The 20,481-nt window shown below is 43.6% G+C and overlaps 1 protein-coding gene across 1 annotated transcript in view; it reads right to left on the bottom strand.

Moving 5' to 3' along the window:
• Positions 1 to 29: 29 nt before the first annotated feature.
• Positions 30 to 20,481, bottom strand: part of LOC138960767 (lon protease homolog 2, peroxisomal-like) — a 26,094-nt gene continuing 5,642 nt past the window's right edge. Inside the window, exons 4-17 of the mRNA XM_070332421.1 lie at positions 19,707 to 19,816; positions 18,980 to 19,132; positions 16,781 to 16,962; positions 16,339 to 16,437; positions 15,271 to 15,345; positions 14,816 to 15,004; positions 13,007 to 13,154; positions 12,314 to 12,393; positions 11,318 to 11,550; positions 9,727 to 9,989; positions 8,354 to 8,566; positions 5,522 to 5,719; positions 4,276 to 4,386; positions 30 to 2,342 (exon numbers count right to left, since the gene is read on the bottom strand). Of these exons, the coding sequence (XP_070188522.1) occupies positions 2,229 to 2,342; positions 4,276 to 4,386; positions 5,522 to 5,719; positions 8,354 to 8,566; positions 9,727 to 9,989; positions 11,318 to 11,550; positions 12,314 to 12,393; positions 13,007 to 13,154; positions 14,816 to 15,004; positions 15,271 to 15,345; positions 16,339 to 16,437; positions 16,781 to 16,962; positions 18,980 to 19,132; positions 19,707 to 19,816 (2,168 nt within the window). The 3' untranslated portion in view covers positions 30 to 2,228. The remainder of the gene's footprint in view (positions 2,343 to 4,275; positions 4,387 to 5,521; positions 5,720 to 8,353; positions 8,567 to 9,726; positions 9,990 to 11,317; positions 11,551 to 12,313; positions 12,394 to 13,006; positions 13,155 to 14,815; positions 15,005 to 15,270; positions 15,346 to 16,338; positions 16,438 to 16,780; positions 16,963 to 18,979; positions 19,133 to 19,706; positions 19,817 to 20,481) is intronic.

The following is a 20,481-nucleotide window of genomic DNA, read 5'->3' as shown; positions in this document are numbered from 1 at the left end:
CGAACAACACACACAACACACAACAAATGAACATTTCGAACATTTCGCTATTGACTTAAATCAAAACATAATAATCATACAAATACCTATGTTATAACAAAATACCTCTCGTCACATAGAACACACCATTCGGCACTATACCAACACACTTCCTTAAAAATCCTCCGAAGGTCAACAACACAGTCAGGAATCACATCACTGCTGAAAGTCCTTGAAGTTACACACAGTCCAAACCGGCGAAGCACACTGCTTTACTGTCCTCCGATATGCACAAGATAATGTCCGCTTCCATGTTCCTCTTGCTGCAGGCACTAAAATAAAACCTAACTACTCTAATTAATAAAAACACTTTCATCCCACACCACAACAAACACATCCGCTCGCATCAGTCATCCCATCGCTCTCTGACGTATCACGCTTTGCAAGGTCAACCTCTCGACCACCGCATTTACAAAGAGGGGTGACAACATACAACGCATCGCACAGCACAGGCGTCCCTCGCTAAAACCAAAACACTGATTTTACCTATTCAAATTAGGCGAGTCGGCCATTCCGCCAGACCATTTCAATAGGGTTTTAGAGACTACTCGGAAATACTTCTTCCACGATAGCTCAGGGGTACCGTGATCAGAAAACAATACCACCAAATTTTTCCTTGACACACACACACTCTCTTTCTCTCTCTCTCAAAAACACAGAAACTTCATGTGACATTTATAAAATCATATTCTTCGAATCCAATCGAAGTTAGCATTTAAATCAATGACGCAAAGTGAAAACCATTACCATTGTGGCATAATTTGACAAATCCTACATTCAAAAACTCAACATGTGTTCTTGCAGCAGATAACGGATCAATTGGAAACAACATCAAAGAAAAAACTCATGACCTCAAGTATCACAGTCTCTTAAACAAAATCAAACAAAACTCTTAAAACCTCAATACTCCTATACATGTCATTTCTATGTTCTTTGTAATAATGATAATATTATAATAATGAACACTTATTAATCGCCCCTTCTCGTCAGAGCTCATGGCGATGTACAATAGCAGAATATTTTTCGCGTTTCTTTTGTTGCTCGGTATATATATATATGTGCAAGTGAAAACAAAATGCAAACTAAAGAAATAATTTGAAGCCAATCATGACATTAACAGCCCAAATCACACCCATGCAAAGTCCTCCAAGTCCAACTTTTCTGCTTAAAATGCTCTGTCATTCGTATACAATGAAATAATTGCAACACCAGCTTCCACAGTCTCACTAAAAAAAAAATCAGTGGAGTTGAATTCACCATGCAATGATAAAGCCTGATCTGGATTTGTTTCTCAATCATACTTACCCGGCTTTTAAATAGTTTAATCAAATTTCATTTCTTGAATAACCAAATTACTCCCTAATTTTTTTCTTAATTTGTTCCTAAAATTCTGGCAGTATCACGCCAAAAGACAGTTTCTTCTGACTAAGACTCAGCATTCTCCCACCAAAATCATAATGCAGACATCAAAGAACTCCTCCGAATATAGCTCGCCCATGCATGCACAACATCCTTCTGGTCATCCTCTTTTATCGTTTTCCTTGTACCAAAAACGGCAACAGATTCAGAATTTTTATTTTAAACAAGGTAACAATTTTTTTTTAAACCCACACACACAGCAGATGTAATGATGCTGCAGTGCATTTGAAGCAAATGTGACTAGATCATTTTCAAGTGAGCTTGTCAGCTTGGTATAACTATAACGCAAAACATAAGTGCATGCCAGGTGTCTATCAGAGAGATCAGCCATGCAGATTAAGTCAATCGAACAGACAATCTGTCCATTATTCAAAGTAAAGCAAATCGCCAATACAATCACAATTTAGCTTCCTTTTTGATTCACACATTGATATGTACTTTTGAACCTCACACTCATAGGCAAAATGCATTCAACAGTATAATTACAAACATGCTAATATCACAATAGATTTTGGTACTGAGGACTAATTATTATTGGTCAACATCATCTTGGGATCATGCCAGGGGCAATGTTCAAATAAGACAGAAGCTGGCCACATCTTCTTGTCGATCACACTTCTTATATTGTCAGCCCGGACAGTGAGACGAATGATGCCGTCTTCTCCAGACCTTCCTTTCCGCCGTACAGCTTGCAGCGGAGGGAGACTGCAGCTAGCGCTGGCCACAACCGAACGAACGTTCAGGGAAACTGGTTAGCAGCAATGTTGTGATCACAATTTGGACGCTGCGTCAGACGGCGGGGGTGAGAGTGCGGGCAGTCCCTGGTCAAAGGCTGCGTTCAACACATCCTCCATCCTCGAGGCCAGAATGATGCTCAGCTCCTTCTGTAACACAAAGTTTCAACAACTTTAAATATAAGGAACGAGAGGGAGAGGTAGAGGGAGAGGGAGAGGTAGAGGGAGAGGTAGAGCAAGTTTGGCACCAGGGATGGCCTTTGGTAATATCAAAAAGCGTTTGTGTTATAGCTTATCCAGGCTGCCCTTTAATTATTTTGTTCATAATTTAAACCAAACCAACACTGTACAGTGTAACCCCCCTTTTAAGACCCCCTTCTTCTTCTTCTGCGTTCGACGGTTGTGTCTAGGGTCGTAGTTCCGCTGCTGTCGTGAACTGGAACGTCGCTTTCAGGTCTTCTGACGTTCCCCAGAGCTTGGTCTCCAGTGTAGCTCCTTCTGGCTTTAAGACCCCCAATTTAAGACTTCCTCCTTTTTAAGACCTTGCTTTTTCAGACTTTCTGTTCAGAACCTCTGTCAATTTACCCCCATGTTAAGACTCCCTCCTTTTTAAGACCTGATTTTCTTAGATTGTTTTAGGTCTTAAAAAAGGGGTTCCACTGTATAGCATATCTAGGCTGCCCTCTAATCATTTTGTTCATAATTCAACACAGTATACCTCAGTCCAATCGTAAATTCGCAGAAAACATTGACCTTTCTTTCTTTATTTGGTGTTTAACGTCGTTTTCAACCATTCAAGGTTATATCGCGACGGGGAAAGGGGGGAGATGGGATAGGGGAAAGGGGGGGAGATGGGATAGAGCCACTTGTTAATTGTTTCTTGTTCACAAAAGCACTAATCAAAAATTTGCTCCAGGGGCTTGCAACGTAGTACAATATATGACCTTACTGGGAGAATGCAAGTGTCCAGTACAAAGGACTTAACATTTCTTACATACTGCTTGACTAAAATCTTTGCAAACATTGACTATATTCTATACAAGAAACACTTAACAAGGGTAAAAGGAGAAACAGAACCGTTAGTCGCCTCTTACGACATGCTGGGGAGCATCGGGTAAATTCTTTCTCGTCCCAACCAATATGGGACTCCCCCTAACCCGCGGGGGGTAAACATTGACCTGCCTAGTCTACTTGATAACGGCTGGTACTTTCACTCCACTGAATGAAATGCTCCAGTCAACACGTAGCAAAACTATAACCTCAGCATCAAAAGAGTACATTCGGAACTATAACTGTCGGGTTTGTATGGGTTGTGAAAGAGTGAATACCCTTGCTTTTATTGAGTCAAACTTTCCCATGTGACATATTATAGGCCAATCACAAGCGAGGGGTGTGTCTGAAACATGTGGACAAGGAGCATGTGTTCTTCTTCTTCTTCTGCGTTCGATGATCTTCAAAGATAATTGTACGGCCATATTATCGTGGAAGCGTAGACAGCCGATTTTCTCCCCACGCCAAGTTGGCTGCTGTCTTCCGTCTTCGGTGGTTGAGGTTCTTACTCAGGGTTGCCTCCCCTTGCTGGGCTGTCGAGTCCACTCCACCCGGGTTTGTTGTCGAAGTTTTCCTTCTCGTAGCCTTTGCCTTTCCCAAGGCGCACACAAGGCAGTACGGGTTTTGAAATCGGAGTTGTCCTTCTCCTAGATGAGCGACCATCCAAGGTTGACGAGCCCCATCTGCCCGAAGCAGCTGGTTTTAAGGCGCCAGGGACCCGCCTGCATCCCTTCTCCTGTTAGTCGAAGACAGGGCCCGCCACGTGAAGGCCAGGAGCTGGATTTGACTGTCAGAGGTGTTTGGAGACACGAAGCCATATGGAGCATTTCTTGGGAAGTAGGCGCTTATCTCTACTTCCACCCCGGCATAACAGTCCTTGGGCCCCGGAGCATGTGTTAAAAGCTTGCCTCAACAAGAGCAAGAGTATTCACACTTTCCCGATCCATACAACCCTGACAGAGTTCATTCTGGGGTATGTCTATTCAGTCCCACAGACTAAATATAAAAAAAGAGACGATAAAAGGAATGAAACCTTAATGTTGGTAGGGATTTCATGGAGGTCTTTCTCGTTGCGTGCGGGCAAAATGACACGTGTCAGGCCAGCTCTGTGGGCTGCCAACACCTTTTCCTTGATTCCTCCCACCTGTTGTAAAAAAACACACCAGACTAATTCAAAAAAATTATTAAAAAAAAGAAAAAGAAACACCTTAGCACAACCAGATTCACTCCCCTATCAAATTGCAGACAGATCAAAAGGACAAAGAAAACCATCCCACCCAACCCCATGATTTCTTTCTCTAACTAATCACCCACAGATCTAATTTCTTTTTCTAACAATTAATCATCCACCTTAGAATGACTGAGTAAATGACAAAAACTTGGGTGCTTTTTCTTCTCTTTTTTGTCATAGAAAGTATTGATACGCAACACACACAAATCTTAACTAAAACTGGCTAAAATGTTAAAAATCCTCATACTCGTAATAATCTCATAATCACTCCTCATAATCTTTTTATTTTAATTTTTATATAACATACACAACAATACAGATATACATGAACATGAACATACATATTTACATACATTCAACACACATGTCTATGGATGAATTGCGAGAAGAGAGAAAGGGGAGTAACAGTGAGAGAGAGAACGAGAGAGAGAGAGAGAGAGAGAGAGAGAGAGAGAGAGAGAGAGAGAGAGAGAGAGAGAGAGAGAGAGAGAGAGAGAGAGAGAGAGAGAGAGATCAAATCAAATCAAATCAAATCAAATCAAATTTGATTTTTCGAGGGTTGTGGCATAAGCAATACAACAAGCTTTTTTTCAACCAGCCCTCGCCCAAAGAGGTGACTAATCTAATCACATATAAATTTACACGGACATTCACGTAGAAAAAAAGGTAGAGAAAAACAACAACATATGAATATCTACATATTACAGATTATACACAAATATTAAGCGTCATCTATGTAACATAGTGAGAACAATGCTGAATAAACATGCATGAGCTAATGTGTTATCAAAACTTTGAATTTTTTTTTATATAATAAGGAGAGAGAGAGAAAGAGAGAGAAAGAGAGAGAGGGAGGTCGAGGGAGAGAGGGAGGGAGGAGAGAGAGAGAGAGAGAGGGAGGGAGAGAGGGAGGGAGGGAGAGAGGGAGGGAGGGAGAGAGAGGGAGAGAGAGGGAGAGAGAGAGAGGGAGAGAGAGAGAGAGGGATAGAGAGACTGGGAAAAAAAAAAGGAGGTGGTGGTCTGACTCGATCACAGCCACAACACTCACCGGCAGCACCAAGCCCCTCAGAGTGATCTCTCCTGTCATGGCGGTGTCGGATCGAACACAAACGTCGGAGAAGAGTGAAACGAGAACAGTGATGACCGTGACACCGGCTGACGGCCCGTCCTTTCCCACCGCCCCGGCTGGGAAGTGAATGTGAATGTCGGTGGTGTCCAGTTCCTCCTTCAAGCTGTGGCCGAAGATCTGAAACATAATGGAAAACTAATTTGAATTCCTCTGCTACATGGTGATGCCCTACAAGCAATAAAATGGTTAAGATTTGAATACAGTGGAACCCCCCTTTAAGGACCTCCAAAAATCTGAGAAAATCAGGTCTCAAAAAGGAGGGAGTCTTAAAATGGGGGTACATTTACAGAGGTAGTCTGAAAAAACCGGGGTCTTAAAAGCAGGGGTGGGACTCTCTTGTGATGAAAACAGAGGAAATCCCTTTTTTCTAGGGGGGTTCGGGGGCATTTTCCCCCGAATTTTTGTAAAAACGGTATATTAAAATCTGTGCAATCTGGTGCATTCTGAGACTACAAGTCAACTCGTTTGGATCGGGTAAAAAAGACATTCTCCACACTCCCCCCCACAAAAACACACACCACCCAACCAAACAAAAAACACACTTTCACACAACCATGGTAACATTGTAATGGCTATTTGGGTTTAACGTCCTCTTTGACCAAATGGTCTATATTGGGACAGGTATTGGTAATACGCTGAAGATATGGTGTGATACTTTGATTCGAACAAGCCCGCTGTGGCTGTCTTCTTCAACACACCAGCATTGGGTTTGTCTCGTCAAAGTATCGAAATACGATCATGAAAATCAGAGACGAGAGATGATGCATGCGTGTCTTCGTGTTTTCCAAGCCCTGAGACTTTCGCTGTCAACGTGGGATCTTTTTCGTGCGCATGTGTGCACACGGGGGTGTTCGGACACCGAAGAGACTACCAACTGAGCGCGCTACGTCCCCGCCCTATTGTAATGGTGCATACTGACGCAATGAACCATGTATCCATAACCCAATACTGACAATAGTATGATCCAAGTGACGCCCAAATGCATTGAAGCTCAAAATTACTATTAGTTATCAGGAGTTTTCAGTCAGCAAAATTTAACTCTCAAGCCTCCAGTGTTCTGTTCCATCTTCACTTCTCTCCATATCATTCTGTTAACAAGTTATAGATACTGTGATGAAAATGAGACGCAAAAAAACAGATTACTCCAGCGGAATTCGTAAGTTGTGTCCGCAGAAATCCGCGGATTCGCGGAAAAGTCCCACCCCTGTAAAAGGGAGGCAGTCTTAAATTGGGGGGTCTCAAAAGAGGGTTCCACTGTACTTGCATTACCCCGAAAGCGGCGTATGGCTGCCTACATTGCAGAGGGTTAAAATGGTAATACTGTACACGTAAAATCCCACTTGTGCACAAAAAATGAGTGTATGTGGAAGTTTCAGCCAATGAACGCAGAAGAAGAAGAAGAATACATGTATGTGATCACAGGGACTATAGCAACAGATGTAGGAATTCTATTAAAACTTGCCACACTTTCACAACCTCTGTGTACTTTTTTCTGATGTAAGTTTTTCTTTCAAATGAAAGTCCAAGTATTTTTGTAAAACCACAGTTTTTCAATAAAAACAAAATTCTTTGCAAGAAATCCACAGCTAAACATTAAATTAAACAAAATTCTTTGCAAGAAATCCACAGCTGAACATTAAATTACCCCCTTCATAAAATGTTACATTGAATTTTTGTTGATCAACAACACAACCAGGTACAAAAGACAACCACAGCCACACAAGACACTCTCAAGGCACACAGACAAAAGCATATAAACACACAGGTAGATGAACAGATTGAGAGAACACACATTGGAGAACACTGTCCCCTAAAAAACAAACCTTTTTAGTGTTGGCTCTCAGCCAGCTTCAAAGGCAGCCTCACAGAGAGACAGACAGACACTCTTATACACACACAAGACAGACAGTCAAACAGACCAACACACACCACAGCTGAGGTGCACGAGAAATTTACCAACCGGTCGGGAGCCAGCTTGCGGTGTAAGATTGGTTGAAATTGAGATTAGTTGTGATTTCAACGAATGAGGCCCAGCGGTTTGTTCTCTCCAGGTTGGTTGGCACCCACTTTCGCTTCGTGCCCCTCAGGCCTGAACACCAACTCATACAGACCTTTGTAGCGTTGGCCCTTAGCCAGCTTCGTGCACCTCAGCTCTGAACACCAACTCATACAGAACTTTGTAGCGTTGGCCCTTAGCCAGCTTCGTGCCACTCAGGCCTGAACACCAACTCATACAGACCTTTGTAGCGTTGGCCCTTAGCCAGCTTGGTGCACCTCAGGCCTGAACACCAACTCATACAGACCTTTGTAGCGTTGGCCCTTAGCCAGCTTCGTGCACCTCAGCTCTGAACACCAACTCATACAGACCTTTGTAGCGTTGGCCCTTAGCCAGCTTCGTGCACCTCAGCTCTGAACACCAACTCATACAGATCTTTGTAGCGTTGGCCCTTAGCCAGCTTCATGCACCTCAGGCCTGAACACCAACTCATACAGACCTTTGTAGCGTTGGCCCTTAGCCAGCTTTGTGCCCCTCAGGCCTGAACACCAACTCATACAGACCTTTGTAGCGTTGGCCCTTAGCCAGCTTCGTGCCCCTCAGGCCTGAACACCAACTCATACAGACCTTTGTAGCGTTGGCCCTTAGCCAGCTTCGTGCACCTCAGCTCTGAACACCAACTCATACAGATCTTTGTAGCGTTGGCCCTTAGCCAGCTTCGTGCACCTCAGCTCTGAACACCAACTCATACAGACCTTTGTAGCGTTGGCCCTTAGCCAGCTTCGCGCTAGGTTTGCAGACTCTTTCATGACATCGCCCAGTTGTCCCGTCAAGGTCAGTTTCCCTGAGCCACTCATGCGTGTCGCCTCCACAAACAGGATCTCTCCTCCCATGGGCGTGACTGCTAGTCCCACCGCCACGCCTGGCTGGCTCAGTCGCTGGCCCATCTCGGGTTCATACATGGGAGGCTGTTGATAGTAATCATATTTCAGATTTAGTTAATACAATGGAACCCCCCTTTTAAGACCCCCTGATTGAAGACTCCCTCCTGCTTTTAAGACCCTGTTTCCTCAGATTTTCTGGTCATGACCTCAATACATTTACCCCCTTTTTAAGACCAGGTTTTCTCAGATTTGACTGAGGCCTTTAAAGGGGGGTTCCACTGTATCTGCAAGGTTGATCAGTGTCATCCTAGTTGGACACTTAGCTATATATTCCTCTAAAGCAAGGTAAGGTAAGGTAATTTCAAATACTCCTATGAGGTTTCTCTCATGGAAATTTGAGTTAATTTTTTGTCTAGAAAGCGAACTGCTATACAATATGATGCTGCCTTTTTTTTCTACATGCATAAAGCAATGCTAGAGTTGAAAATTCTGATCACATTATACCAATGCTAAAATTAAAGCCACAGCATATTGGTCATAACGTAATTAGTCTTGATGCTTCAGTGTAATGCTCCAGAAATCAAACTTCAGGCAGCACAACTTCCCACAAAAAAGGAAGATGAATAAAATTTGCACAATCTAATTTTTCTGATGTTATGCAGTATTATCAATGTTAGCAGATGTTCTGCTGGTAAATGAATGTTCAAAATACACAAAATATTTTCAATAATTTAAAACACTCAAGCAGCCAGAAGCTGTAACAGAAACTTGAAGGGCAAGAAATGTAAGAGATGCTCACGTACTCTCACCCAATCCTATTAGTCTTCCTTGCGGCGAGTGGTCCCCAAGAAATGCTCTTACATGTACCTAGCCTTAAGCCTGTCATTAATTTGGCGAAGTCGACTACGCAAAGCTTAATTGCCACACGGAGCTTCAGCAATGAGTTTTCGGTAAAAAGACTTCACGAAGTCAACTTCGGGCTCAATTAAGGGCCGCCTTTACTCACCCAAACCTAGAGCAACCTGACCCAAACCTAGAGCAACCTGACCCAAACCTAGAGCAACCTGACCCAAACCTAGAGCAACCTGACCCAAACCTAGAGCAACCTCACCCAAACCTAGAGCAACCTCACCCAAACCTAGAGCAACCTCACCCAAACCTAGAGCAACCTGACCCAAACCTAGAGCAACCTCACCCAAACCTAGCATTCTTGCGGCTAAAAAACGGAGGTCTGGCAAACTCACCCCCAAAATGTCCTCAACTGCAGCCTCGTCAATGACAATGGGCATCTCGGGGGGATGCATCAAGGCAGCTTCATCGTGCTTGTCAGACGTGTTGAAGACCTCTTCCTTGGATACCCCGTCCTCCTTTCCCTCACTGCTTCCCTCCACTGCCTCCTGCTTCCGGCGTGACCTTGACTCCAAGACCTTGACGGCCACGGCCCGGCAGATGGCTGCCACCTGTCTCTCCAGGGTTCGAACGCCTGCTTCTCTCGTGTACTTGGTGACTGTGGGATAAACAAGCGCATGAGTGACATGAGATTCACATTGTGAAACTGCCCTCAACATAGCGGGAAGAAATCTGCTGATACTTTCTCTCACAGAATAACCACACAACAATGATCAAAGCTTTTAATCTCATTTAAAAACTATAGAAAATGTCAGCGTCATCTTAGCCTTGTAGTTGAAGAGGCAAACAATTCTGCAATATTGGAAAAATGGATCTGTGATCTTTTACGAAATTTCTGCTTCATTCATGGGCTAAAACTCCTACGGTTTTTACGTGTATGACAGTTTTTACCCCGCCATTTAGTAGGCAACCATATGCCTTTTTCGGAAGATGCATGCTTGGTATTTTCGTGTTTCTGTAACCCACCGAACTCGGACATAGATTACAGAATCTTTTTCATGTGCACTTGGTCTTGTGCTTGCATGAATACACGAAGGGCACAAGCATGTCTGCACATCATTCACAAAACAATGTACACAAGAAGGACTGTGCCTTCCAACCGAAAGATACAAGGAAATACAGCCTTTCAAAAGACGGCCTTTCAACCAAAAGATACAAGGAATTACGGCCTTTCAAAAGACGGCCTTTCAACAGACAGCCTTTCAACCAAAAGATACAAGGAATTACGGCCTTTCAACCAAAAGATACAAGGAATTACGGCCTTTCAAAAGACGGCCTTTCAACAGACAGCCTTTCAACCAAAAGATATAAGGAATTACGGCCTTTCAACCAAAAGATACAAGGAAATACAGCCTTTCAAAAGACAGCCTTTCAACAGACAGCCTTTCAAGCGAAAGATACAAGGAATTACGGCCTTCCAACCGAAAGATACAAGGAAATACAGCCTTTCAAAAGACGGCCTTTCAACCAAAAGATACAAGGAATTACGGCCTTTCAACCAAAAGATACAAGGAATTACGGCCTTTCAACCAAAAGATACAAGGAATTACGGCCTTTCAAAAGACGGCCTTTCAACAGACAGCCTTTCAAGCGAAAGATACAAGGAATTACGGCCTTTCAACCAAAAGATACAAGGAATTACGGCCTTTCAAAAGACGGCCTTTCAACAGACGGCCTTTCAACAGACAGCCTTTCAACCAAAAGATACAAGGAATTACGGCCTTTCAACCAAAAGATACAAGGAATTACGGCCTTTCAACCAAAAGATACAAGGAATTACGGCCTTTCAAAAGACGGCCTTTCAACAGACAGCCTTTCAAGCGAAAGATACAAGGAATTACGGCCTTTCAACCAAAAGATACAAGGAATTACGGCCTTTAAACCACAGTAGACAACAGTCACTCCCTCAAAGCAAAGCCAACCTACTCAACAAGCGCAGAGTGTCCTCTGGCAGCACCATCTGCTGGGTGGTCAGCCCGTGCTGGTCAAGCTGCTTGACCATCAGGTGTCGCTGGGCGATGTGTACCTTCTCCTCCACCGTGTAGCCCGGCACGGTCAGCAGCTCCATGCGGTCCAGAAGCGCCGGGGGAATGGTTGCCATGGTGTTGGCCGTGGCAATGAACAGCACTTGCGACAGGTCAAAGGACACGTTCAGGTAACTTCGACTGAGTTAAGGGAGTTGATTCCAACCCTGAAGTATAATATGCTTGTCACAACCAAAATTGCGAGATTTCTTCTCCGAATAGGGATAAACACAGTAAAATGCCTTCTTTAATCCCATATGGGTCATCCACGACCCACAACATCCGGACTGTGTAGTTCAAATGACGTCTTTGCTTATTTGTTTGTTTACAATGATAATCCTTTAAAAATTAATCGATAGGAAGGTTCTATTCTTCTTCTTCTTCTTCTGCGTTCGTGGGCTGAAACTCCCACGTACACTCGTGTTTTTTGCACGAGTGGAATTTTACGTGTATGACCGTTTTTACCCCGCCATTAAGGCAGCCATACGCCGCTTTCGGAGGAAGCATGCTGGATATTTTCGTGTTTCTATAACCCACCAAACTCTGACATGGATTACAGGATCTTTTCCGTGCGCACTTGGTCTTGTGCTTGCGTGTACACACGAAGGGGGATAAGCCACTAGCAGGTCTGCACATAAGTTGACCTGGGAGATCGGAAAAATCTCCACACTTAACCCACCAGGCGGCCGCGACCGGGATTCGAACCCTCGACCTTCCGATTAAGAGGCCGACGTCTTACCACCCCGCCACAGCGCCCGTCCTGGAAGGTTCTATGGTGTTTGAGGATTACATGAAGTCTCAATTAAAACTTCCCAAAAGTGTTAGAGATACAGACACTTTGGAGAGGGTCTGGGTCATCCACGACCCAGGAAACAAGGTGAAGGTTAATCAAGGATACTGGTCCACAAAATTGTGGTTCTGCTCTGGGTCCAACACTTCCAGCAGTGCGGATGCAGGGTCACCATGGAGACTGGTGCTCTGTAATTAAAAAGTTGATGGCTTCATGCAGTTATTACCTGACTGTTCCAGCAATTAAAAGGTTTTAATTAACAAGTGGCAGTGATAGAAAACTGTGATGGAACTTTTTTGTGTAAGGTACATGTTAACACGGCATCTTTTTAATTCTGAAGAAAAAAACAGAACGCATGCAGTTATTGTTAATTTTTATTATCAATGGTTTAAAATGACAACTCGCTGCAAGACAGACTTAACGTTACTGGTCTTTTTTTCATCAACAATACAATCTGATCAGGTTACGGATTCCAGGGTAGGAAAATGCAAAAACAAGTTTTAAAAAAAATGTAATTCCTGTTTCCGAAATACAAAAAACATTGCCAAGCAACAGTCTGAATTCTCTCGTTGGTTTTTTGACCTATTAATTTTTCTTCTCACTTTTATAAGTACAGTAGACTTGCACTATAACGCAGTCTTTGGGGTTCAATAAATCAGACCGCGATATACGCCTTTCACGATATAATGAGGGAGGGGGTGGAGGAGGGGGGACAGGACAGTGCTTCCACAATAAAACCGCAACAGAAACTGGGTTTTCTATTTAACACCCCGTTACCACAGCCTGCATTAAAACTCTTACCATTTTATCAATCTCATCGAGAAGAAACACAGGGTTGTTGGTGCCAGCGGTCTTCAGGCCCTGGATGATACGACCAGGCATGGATCCAATGTAGGTGCGACGATGGCCGCGGATGTCTGACTGGTCGCACACACCACCAAGTGCGATCCTGCACCACCAGATCACATCAATGTAAGTTATCTGCTGCAGTGGAGCCCCCCTTTTAAGACCTTCAAAAATCTGAGAAAATGAGGTCTTAAATCGGAGGTAGTCTTAAATCGGAGGTAGTCTTAAAATGGAGGTAAATTTACACGGGCTATGAACAAAACAGCCCTGAAAGTCCAACAAATGATGTACTTGCCTTTGGCTAGTGATTCTGAAAATTTACTACCCAGAGAGTAAACTTTACTAGCCAAACCAACAATTTGTTTCAGCAACTTTACTTGCATTTGGCGAGTAGATGAACTTTCTACTCGCCAGTTACATGTTTCTACTCGCCATGGCGAGTAAAATACTTGCCACTTTCAGGCCTGCAAAACATGAGAAAGGAGGGTCTTAAAAAGAGGGTTGACCTATATCTGCTACATGTATTCATTTCTATGGTTTGTTCAACCACCAATGACAGTGATCTACCGGCTCTAAAGTCTTGCTACTGCTGAGAGAGAATTTATGCACTTTCTACCCAATTTTGTTTAAATTTTAATTTTGCAGTTTTTGCAGCCTTCAAAGAAAAAGCAGTTTTTTTCCCCAACGTTTAAGACTGTAATGGATACTCCTTGTAATACCCCAACCCCTGTTAAAAGAGTTGATGATAAAGGCCCGTTTTGAGAATGGAGTGTGCATACAAAAAGAAAACAAGAGGCGAAGCCTTCAAGGCTCACGTAAGAAATAGACAAACAGTAACACAAACTCAATCACTCCGTCACACATACACACCCACACACACAGTAAGCTTAGGTGACGACTGTGCAAGAAAGAGAGACACTAGATCTAGATCTGTCTGTGTCTGCATGTAGCCTACTTACAGGGACACGACTGCCAAATAGTCTCGGCCCGCTCAAAATAACAATGACCGAGACCACACACACCACGCGAGAGAGAAAGACTACAGGGAGGCATGCAGTCATGATGCATTAATTGACGTCAAACACTTTTGACCGTGACGTAATCTTATGCGAGCTTTATCCATAGTCTTGGATAACCACTCACACATAGACTCGGAAATGTTAAAGTTTCTACCACAGACATACACACACACGCACACACACACGCACACACGCACGCACAAACGCACGCACAGACAGACAAAGTTACGATCGCATAGGCTACACTTACGTGAGCCAACAAGAGGCGAAGCCTTCAAGGCTCACGTAAGAAATCGACAAACAGTAACACAAACTCAATCACTCCGTCACACATACACACACACACACACACACACACAGTAAGCATAGGTGACACTGTGCAAGAAAGCGAGACACTAGATCTAGATCTGTCTGTCTGCATGTAGCCTGTAACTTACAGGGACACGACTGCCAACTAGTCTCGGCCCGCTCAAAATAACAATGACCGAGACTTTCAGTAATTCCTTCGCGTGACGTCTAACCCTCTTACGCCATAATGTGACGTCTTCAAATGTTAAAGTTTCTACCACAGACATACACACGCACACACGCACAGACAAAGTTACGATCGCATAGGCTACACTTACGTGAGCCAAATAGTCCAAAAGTTCCTTGAGACTTGCATAAATTGATAAAACCACAATTTTCTTTGTGCATACACTAATTTTGAGCAGTATTTATACTGTCCATGTCCTTGTCCATGTACCTGTGAAACTCTCGTCCCAGTGTTGTAGCAATGGAACGACCAATGCTCGTCTTGCCAACACCTGGGGGTCCCACAAAGCAGAGGATGGGTCCCTTCAGTTGCGTTGTCTTCATCTGACGCACAGCCAAGTACTCCAGGATTCGCTTCTTCAGTTTCTTAAGCCCGTAGTGGTCGTAGTCCAGGTCTTTCCTGCAATGAATATTTTAGTACAGTAGCTGCGTGATTCTTCTCTTGCCAGTCTAGCTCAAGACGCACGGAGAACACTCAAAGTAGCTTAACTTACAAAACAAATCTGAGAAAATCAGGTCTTAAAAATGAAAGTCTTAAAATGGAGGCGAATTTACAGAGGATATGAACTGAACACCCCAAAAAGTAATGTCTTAAAAAAGAAGTCTTAAATTGGGGGGTCTTAAAGGGGTTGGAGTGGGGGGGGGGGCGGGGGTCACCGTGCTCACCTGGCCTGAGTGATGTCAATGGAATCCTTGCTGCTCTTATTCCACGGTAACTCCAGCATGAGATCCAGGTAATTCCTGAACACACACAAAAATGATTTGGTTTTCTTACCGTACTTTCCGGGTTACAAGGCGCTACAGCGCATAAGGCGCACCCCCCTCTTTTTAAACAAAATTGTAATCCAGTCACCCATTGGGCGCAGGGGGCCGATAGGGCGCACCAAAATTAAAAAAGTATACCGGTAACAAACGGTCGAAGAATGAAAATAAGCCGCACATCAAAGGAAGAATACAGAGTGGAAATATGTGTGCTCTGTGTGTGCCGCGAGATCAAAGGCAGGTCCATTGTGATAGCTGGGTTGCCTTGTTTAGACACTGACCTTCTTCCCAGGGGTCAATGACCCAGTTTTTGCTATGAGAGGTGGTTCCCCTGTCATAGATCTGAGAGAGGAAACACTTCCTGCACCGGGGTCAGTGACCGAGTTTAACCTATGGGGCGGTCTCTTTGATGTCTTGAGAGGAAACTTGGCCAGGGTAGTACCTAGTAGCTGAAACATGCATTATCACAAGTTGTTTGACTGGTACTCAGGCGGTCTCTTTGATTTTTTTCGTATTTCATACACGGATTAGGCGCTTCGTTATACAAGACGCAGGGGTCAAACTCGAGGAAAAAAGTCGCGCCTTATGACCCGGAAAGTACGGTACTTGAAAATGCAACATCAAGATATAAAGAAAGAAAGTGTCAACAGTTTTATCCCAAACCTTAATGAATCCAAATCTGTGCAATAACAGGCAACTTCACCCATGTTATGCAGGCGGTTGTCCATGCAAACATGTATTGTCTTCATTATTTATAGATGATATGAAGGATTCTTAAGTGTTCATTTGTTTGTGCATATGTGAATGCATGTACTTTAATATACGCGCACACAAGCGCAAATTTGTGCGCGTGTCAATTTGTGCATTTGAGTTTGAGCATACTATATGCATACATGTGCTAATTGGTCTGTATACACGTAACACTGTCTGTCAAATATTTAAGGCCACATTCTCTGCAAGTGTTCAACAGACCTGATCATAGCATGCTCTGGCATGTGTTGTGGCATTTTCTTCAGTCGTCGCACTTCCTTCGTGGCTGCCTTGTGGGCATGGGGAGGTAATCCTGCTGTCCTGAGGTACACAACAAGAAAAACATTTCAAACTTGCAAAAGAACATTACCGTACTTTTGGGACTATACGAAAAACTAACAATGGACTAACAAAAACCATTTTGACAAATGTCGACTTCACTCCAGAAACAAATATGTAATTCAATTTCCAACACATTTGACTGAACCGTGTCGCACAACATTTAAAACTCTCCTGTGGTACATATTAGAAATGGAACTGATTACACTACATGCAGAGGACATGTATAAACTGGATCTTCTGCTTTTATTGACTGCATTTTTTGCTACCTGCAAGAAATCAAATAAACTAGATCCTCCATCTATGCTGACATATTGGTACTGACTTGATTCTTTGCTCCATGTCGACAATTTCATCCACATCTTCCTCCCTCTCTTCCGCCTCGTCGTCTGATGTCCGTTCCAGACTGCGGAAAACTTTGGGCATGTTGACTGGTCGGCCGGCTTCCTTGCGAGTCACGATCTCCAGTTTCCCGTCACTTCGGGCTTTCTTCAGCAGCTTTAAACCCTGGAGCAAAAAAATATGGGCTGAGGCATTTCTGATTTTGTTGTGAGCAATCGTAAGATTTACTTATCCACCTTCTTCTTCTTCAGCGTTCCAGAATGTTCTGGTGACGTGTGAGCTCGTTTGCCCATTTGGGTTCCCCACACTATACTCTGAGAGCATAGTCAGCTTCACTCCGCTTTCGTTGAGTAGGCATGCTGGGTATTTTCGTGTTTCCAAACCCACCGAACTCTGACATGGATTACAGGATCTTTTCCGTGCGCACTTGGTCTTGTGCTTGCGTGTACACACGAAGGGGGTTAAGTCACTAGCAGGTCTGCACATAAGTTGACCTGGGAGATCGGAAAAATCTCCACTCTTAACCCACCAGGCGGCAGCGACCGGGATTCGAACTGACGACCTCCCGATTAGGAGGCCGACGTCTTACCAACACGCCACTGCGCCCGTCTACTTTTCCACCAAATCCCACTTATAACAATAACAAACTTTCTCGCACATTATGTTTGACCGACATTAGATCTCATTAATAAAGGGAAGTAAGCGCTCTAAATGCATATGACATGTGCAATAGAGTACCGTACTTTCCGGGTCATAAGGCGCGACTTTTTTCCTCGAGTTCGACCCCTGCGTCTTGTATAACGAAGCGTCTAATCCGTGTATGAAATACGAAAAAAATCAAAGAGACCGCCTGAGTACCAGTCAAACAACTTGTGATAATGCATGTTTCAGCTACTAGGTACTGCCCTGGCCAAGTTTCCTCGAGCTCTCAAGCCACCCAGCTATCACAATGCTTGCCTTTGATCTGGCCGCACACACAGAGCACACATAATTATTTCCACTCTGTTAAACTCGGTCACTGACCGGTCACTGACCCGGTGCAGGAAGTATTTCCTCTCTCAGATATGACAGGGGAACCACCTCTCATGGCAAAAACTGGGTCATTGACCCCTGGGAAGAAGGTCGTGTCTATAAACAAGGCCACCCAGCTATCACAATGTCTTTGATCTCGCCGCACACACAGAGTTCGACTCTGTTAAACTCGGTCACTGACCGGTCACTGACCCCGAAGCAGGAAGTGTTTCCTCTCTCAGATATGACAGGAACCACCTCTCATGGCAAAAACTGGGTCATTGACCCCTGGGAAGAAGGTCGTGTCTATAAACAATGGACCTGGCTTTGATCTCGCTGGCTTATTTTCATTCTTCGACTACCAGTATACTTTTTCAATTTTGGTGCGCCCTATCGGCCCCCTGCGTCCAATGGGTGACTGGATTACAATTTTTTTTTAAAAGAAGGGGGTGCGTCTTAGATAACGAAGCGCCTTGTCACCCGGAAAGTACGGTAAATGAGTTACGCGGAACCAGTCTCCTGGCACCTGAGAGACTAACAAGCATTGAAATGAACAAGCAACTTTCACCCTCAAAAAAGGATGATTGCCACAATTTTGACTGACATTAAACAAACGACAGACATGTTCTGTCTAAAAACGCTACCAAAACTGATAGTGCAGGTATTCTACTCAAAATAATCATCTTACATAAACCAGGAGATCTTGAAACACTGCTAATACCACCCAACCTAACACCAAAGGCCAGTCTAGTTACAGTAAACAGAACAGCAGTGTTTCATTCAACAATTCATAGGTACCATATATAACAAACATGTTTAGCATGAACAACAAGCCAAGGCAGGCAGGGTGTGCCGAAGAAAAATTTCCATTTTTATGTAATATTTTAATGGACAATAAAGTGCTGTTATTGTTATTGTTATTATTGTTATAGTGGTATAAACACAGTCAAATTCTCTTTAATCGGGCCCAACTACAAATAGAACAGCACGAAATTCATCCCAATAAGACAACAACCATCCCCTGAAAGCGGCGTATGGCTGCCTGAATGGCGGGGTAAAAACAGTCATACACGTAAAAATCCACTCTTGCAAAAACATGAGTGAGCGTGGGTGTTTCAGCCCATGAACGAAGAAGAAGAAGAAGAAGACGAAGAAGACAACAACCACACACCTCTATTTGTCTCATGAGAAGCGGCAAAGCTTTCTTGAAGCGTTGCGTCAGGTCCACAGCATCCAGAACTTGCAGTTTCTCTGCGTACGATGCTTTCACCATGGTGCTGCAGATATCGGGTAAGTGCTCGCTAGGCAGGCTGGCCAGCAGTTTCTGCACAACCAGAGACAGACCAAGAAAGGTGAGGTAAAATATTCAAATTTGTCATAATTTTCACGAGTTTTCATCCATAGCCAGCTGGGAAATAAATCTCAAATATCTGCGATTAACCAGAAAGTTTGTGATGGTCTTCTACACAACAAATCTCATACAAAATAAGAATCTTGACCAGTACCAGATGTATAACTATAGTACATATATGGCAAATAAACACAAATTCAAAGTTTCCAATTCTCCGACCAACCCTAATTTATCCTCCTGACCCGAGAACTTTTTTCAACTCTTCAAAACAAAACCAAAGACAAAATGACAAAACTCAATTTGGCAGACGTTTCAAGGAAGTTACTCTTCTCGGACATCCGGGGAACACAGTTCGCACGATTTCCAGCTAATAAAAAGCTACATGAGCCTGTGTAAATAAAAAATAAACTTCAATAAAAAAAAATTTTAAATAAAAAAAAAGGAGAAGAAAATAAAAAACACCAACCTAGCGACCCTAATTTTGTTGGGACTTTTCATCTGAAACAAACTTTTATTTTGGCCTCATGCTGACCCCTGTATCACTTACCTTGAGTCTGGCCACCACAGGTATAGAAGTATCCAGCATGTCCACCAGCTTGGCTGCCTGCTCACGGAAATTCTCCGCCAGTGCTGACAGCTCAGAGCTGATAAGATCGTCTGCACCCAGATATAAAATAAAATTGTATATATTCTGACATTTATTCTGAATTGTCAACAGAATTTGAACCATTAAAACATCCTCTAAGAGAGTAGAAAGGTATACCTGCCATGTAATGCACCTCTGATTAGAGAACATCACCCACTTTTTTGTTTTCGTTTTGTCCATCACCTTGACCAAAATATACCTATCAGGGACACTGTGGGCTGAAGTGTCCTTTCATTATAAGTACAGTGGAACCCCCCTTATTACACTTATTTCAACCCTCAAGATTTTATCTCATTCAGTACAGTAAAACCTGAGTCTAGCGGACCCTTGTTGTAACGGCCACCTGCTACATACGGACAGTTTATCATGGCACGAACACAATTTTAACAATAACTAACCTTTAACGGGCGGACACCTGCCACTTACGGACGCGGACACGATTTTTCGGACCGTAGGAAGTGTAAACACTGTCACAAACGGACACAACGTACATAAAAACGCAACTTCGAAAACTCGACTCGACGACTGTTATGCAGTCAGTGCTCGGCAGCCGTAGCCGTAGCACAAATGGTTGTTGATTGGTTGTCCTGTCCCTTTTCTGACCAATCAGTGGCTTGTTTAGATGGAGACCCACTTTCGCTCACTCACTTTCGCTTCGCTCACTTTCGCTTTTCCG

This window comes from Littorina saxatilis, linkage group LG1, assembly GCF_037325665.1.
Source record: "Littorina saxatilis isolate snail1 linkage group LG1, US_GU_Lsax_2.0, whole genome shotgun sequence".
Lineage (NCBI taxonomy): Eukaryota > Metazoa > Mollusca > Gastropoda > Littorinimorpha > Littorinidae > Littorina > Littorina saxatilis.
The sequence above is the reverse complement of the archived record's forward strand: the minus strand, read 5'-3'. Positions and strand labels throughout refer to the sequence as shown.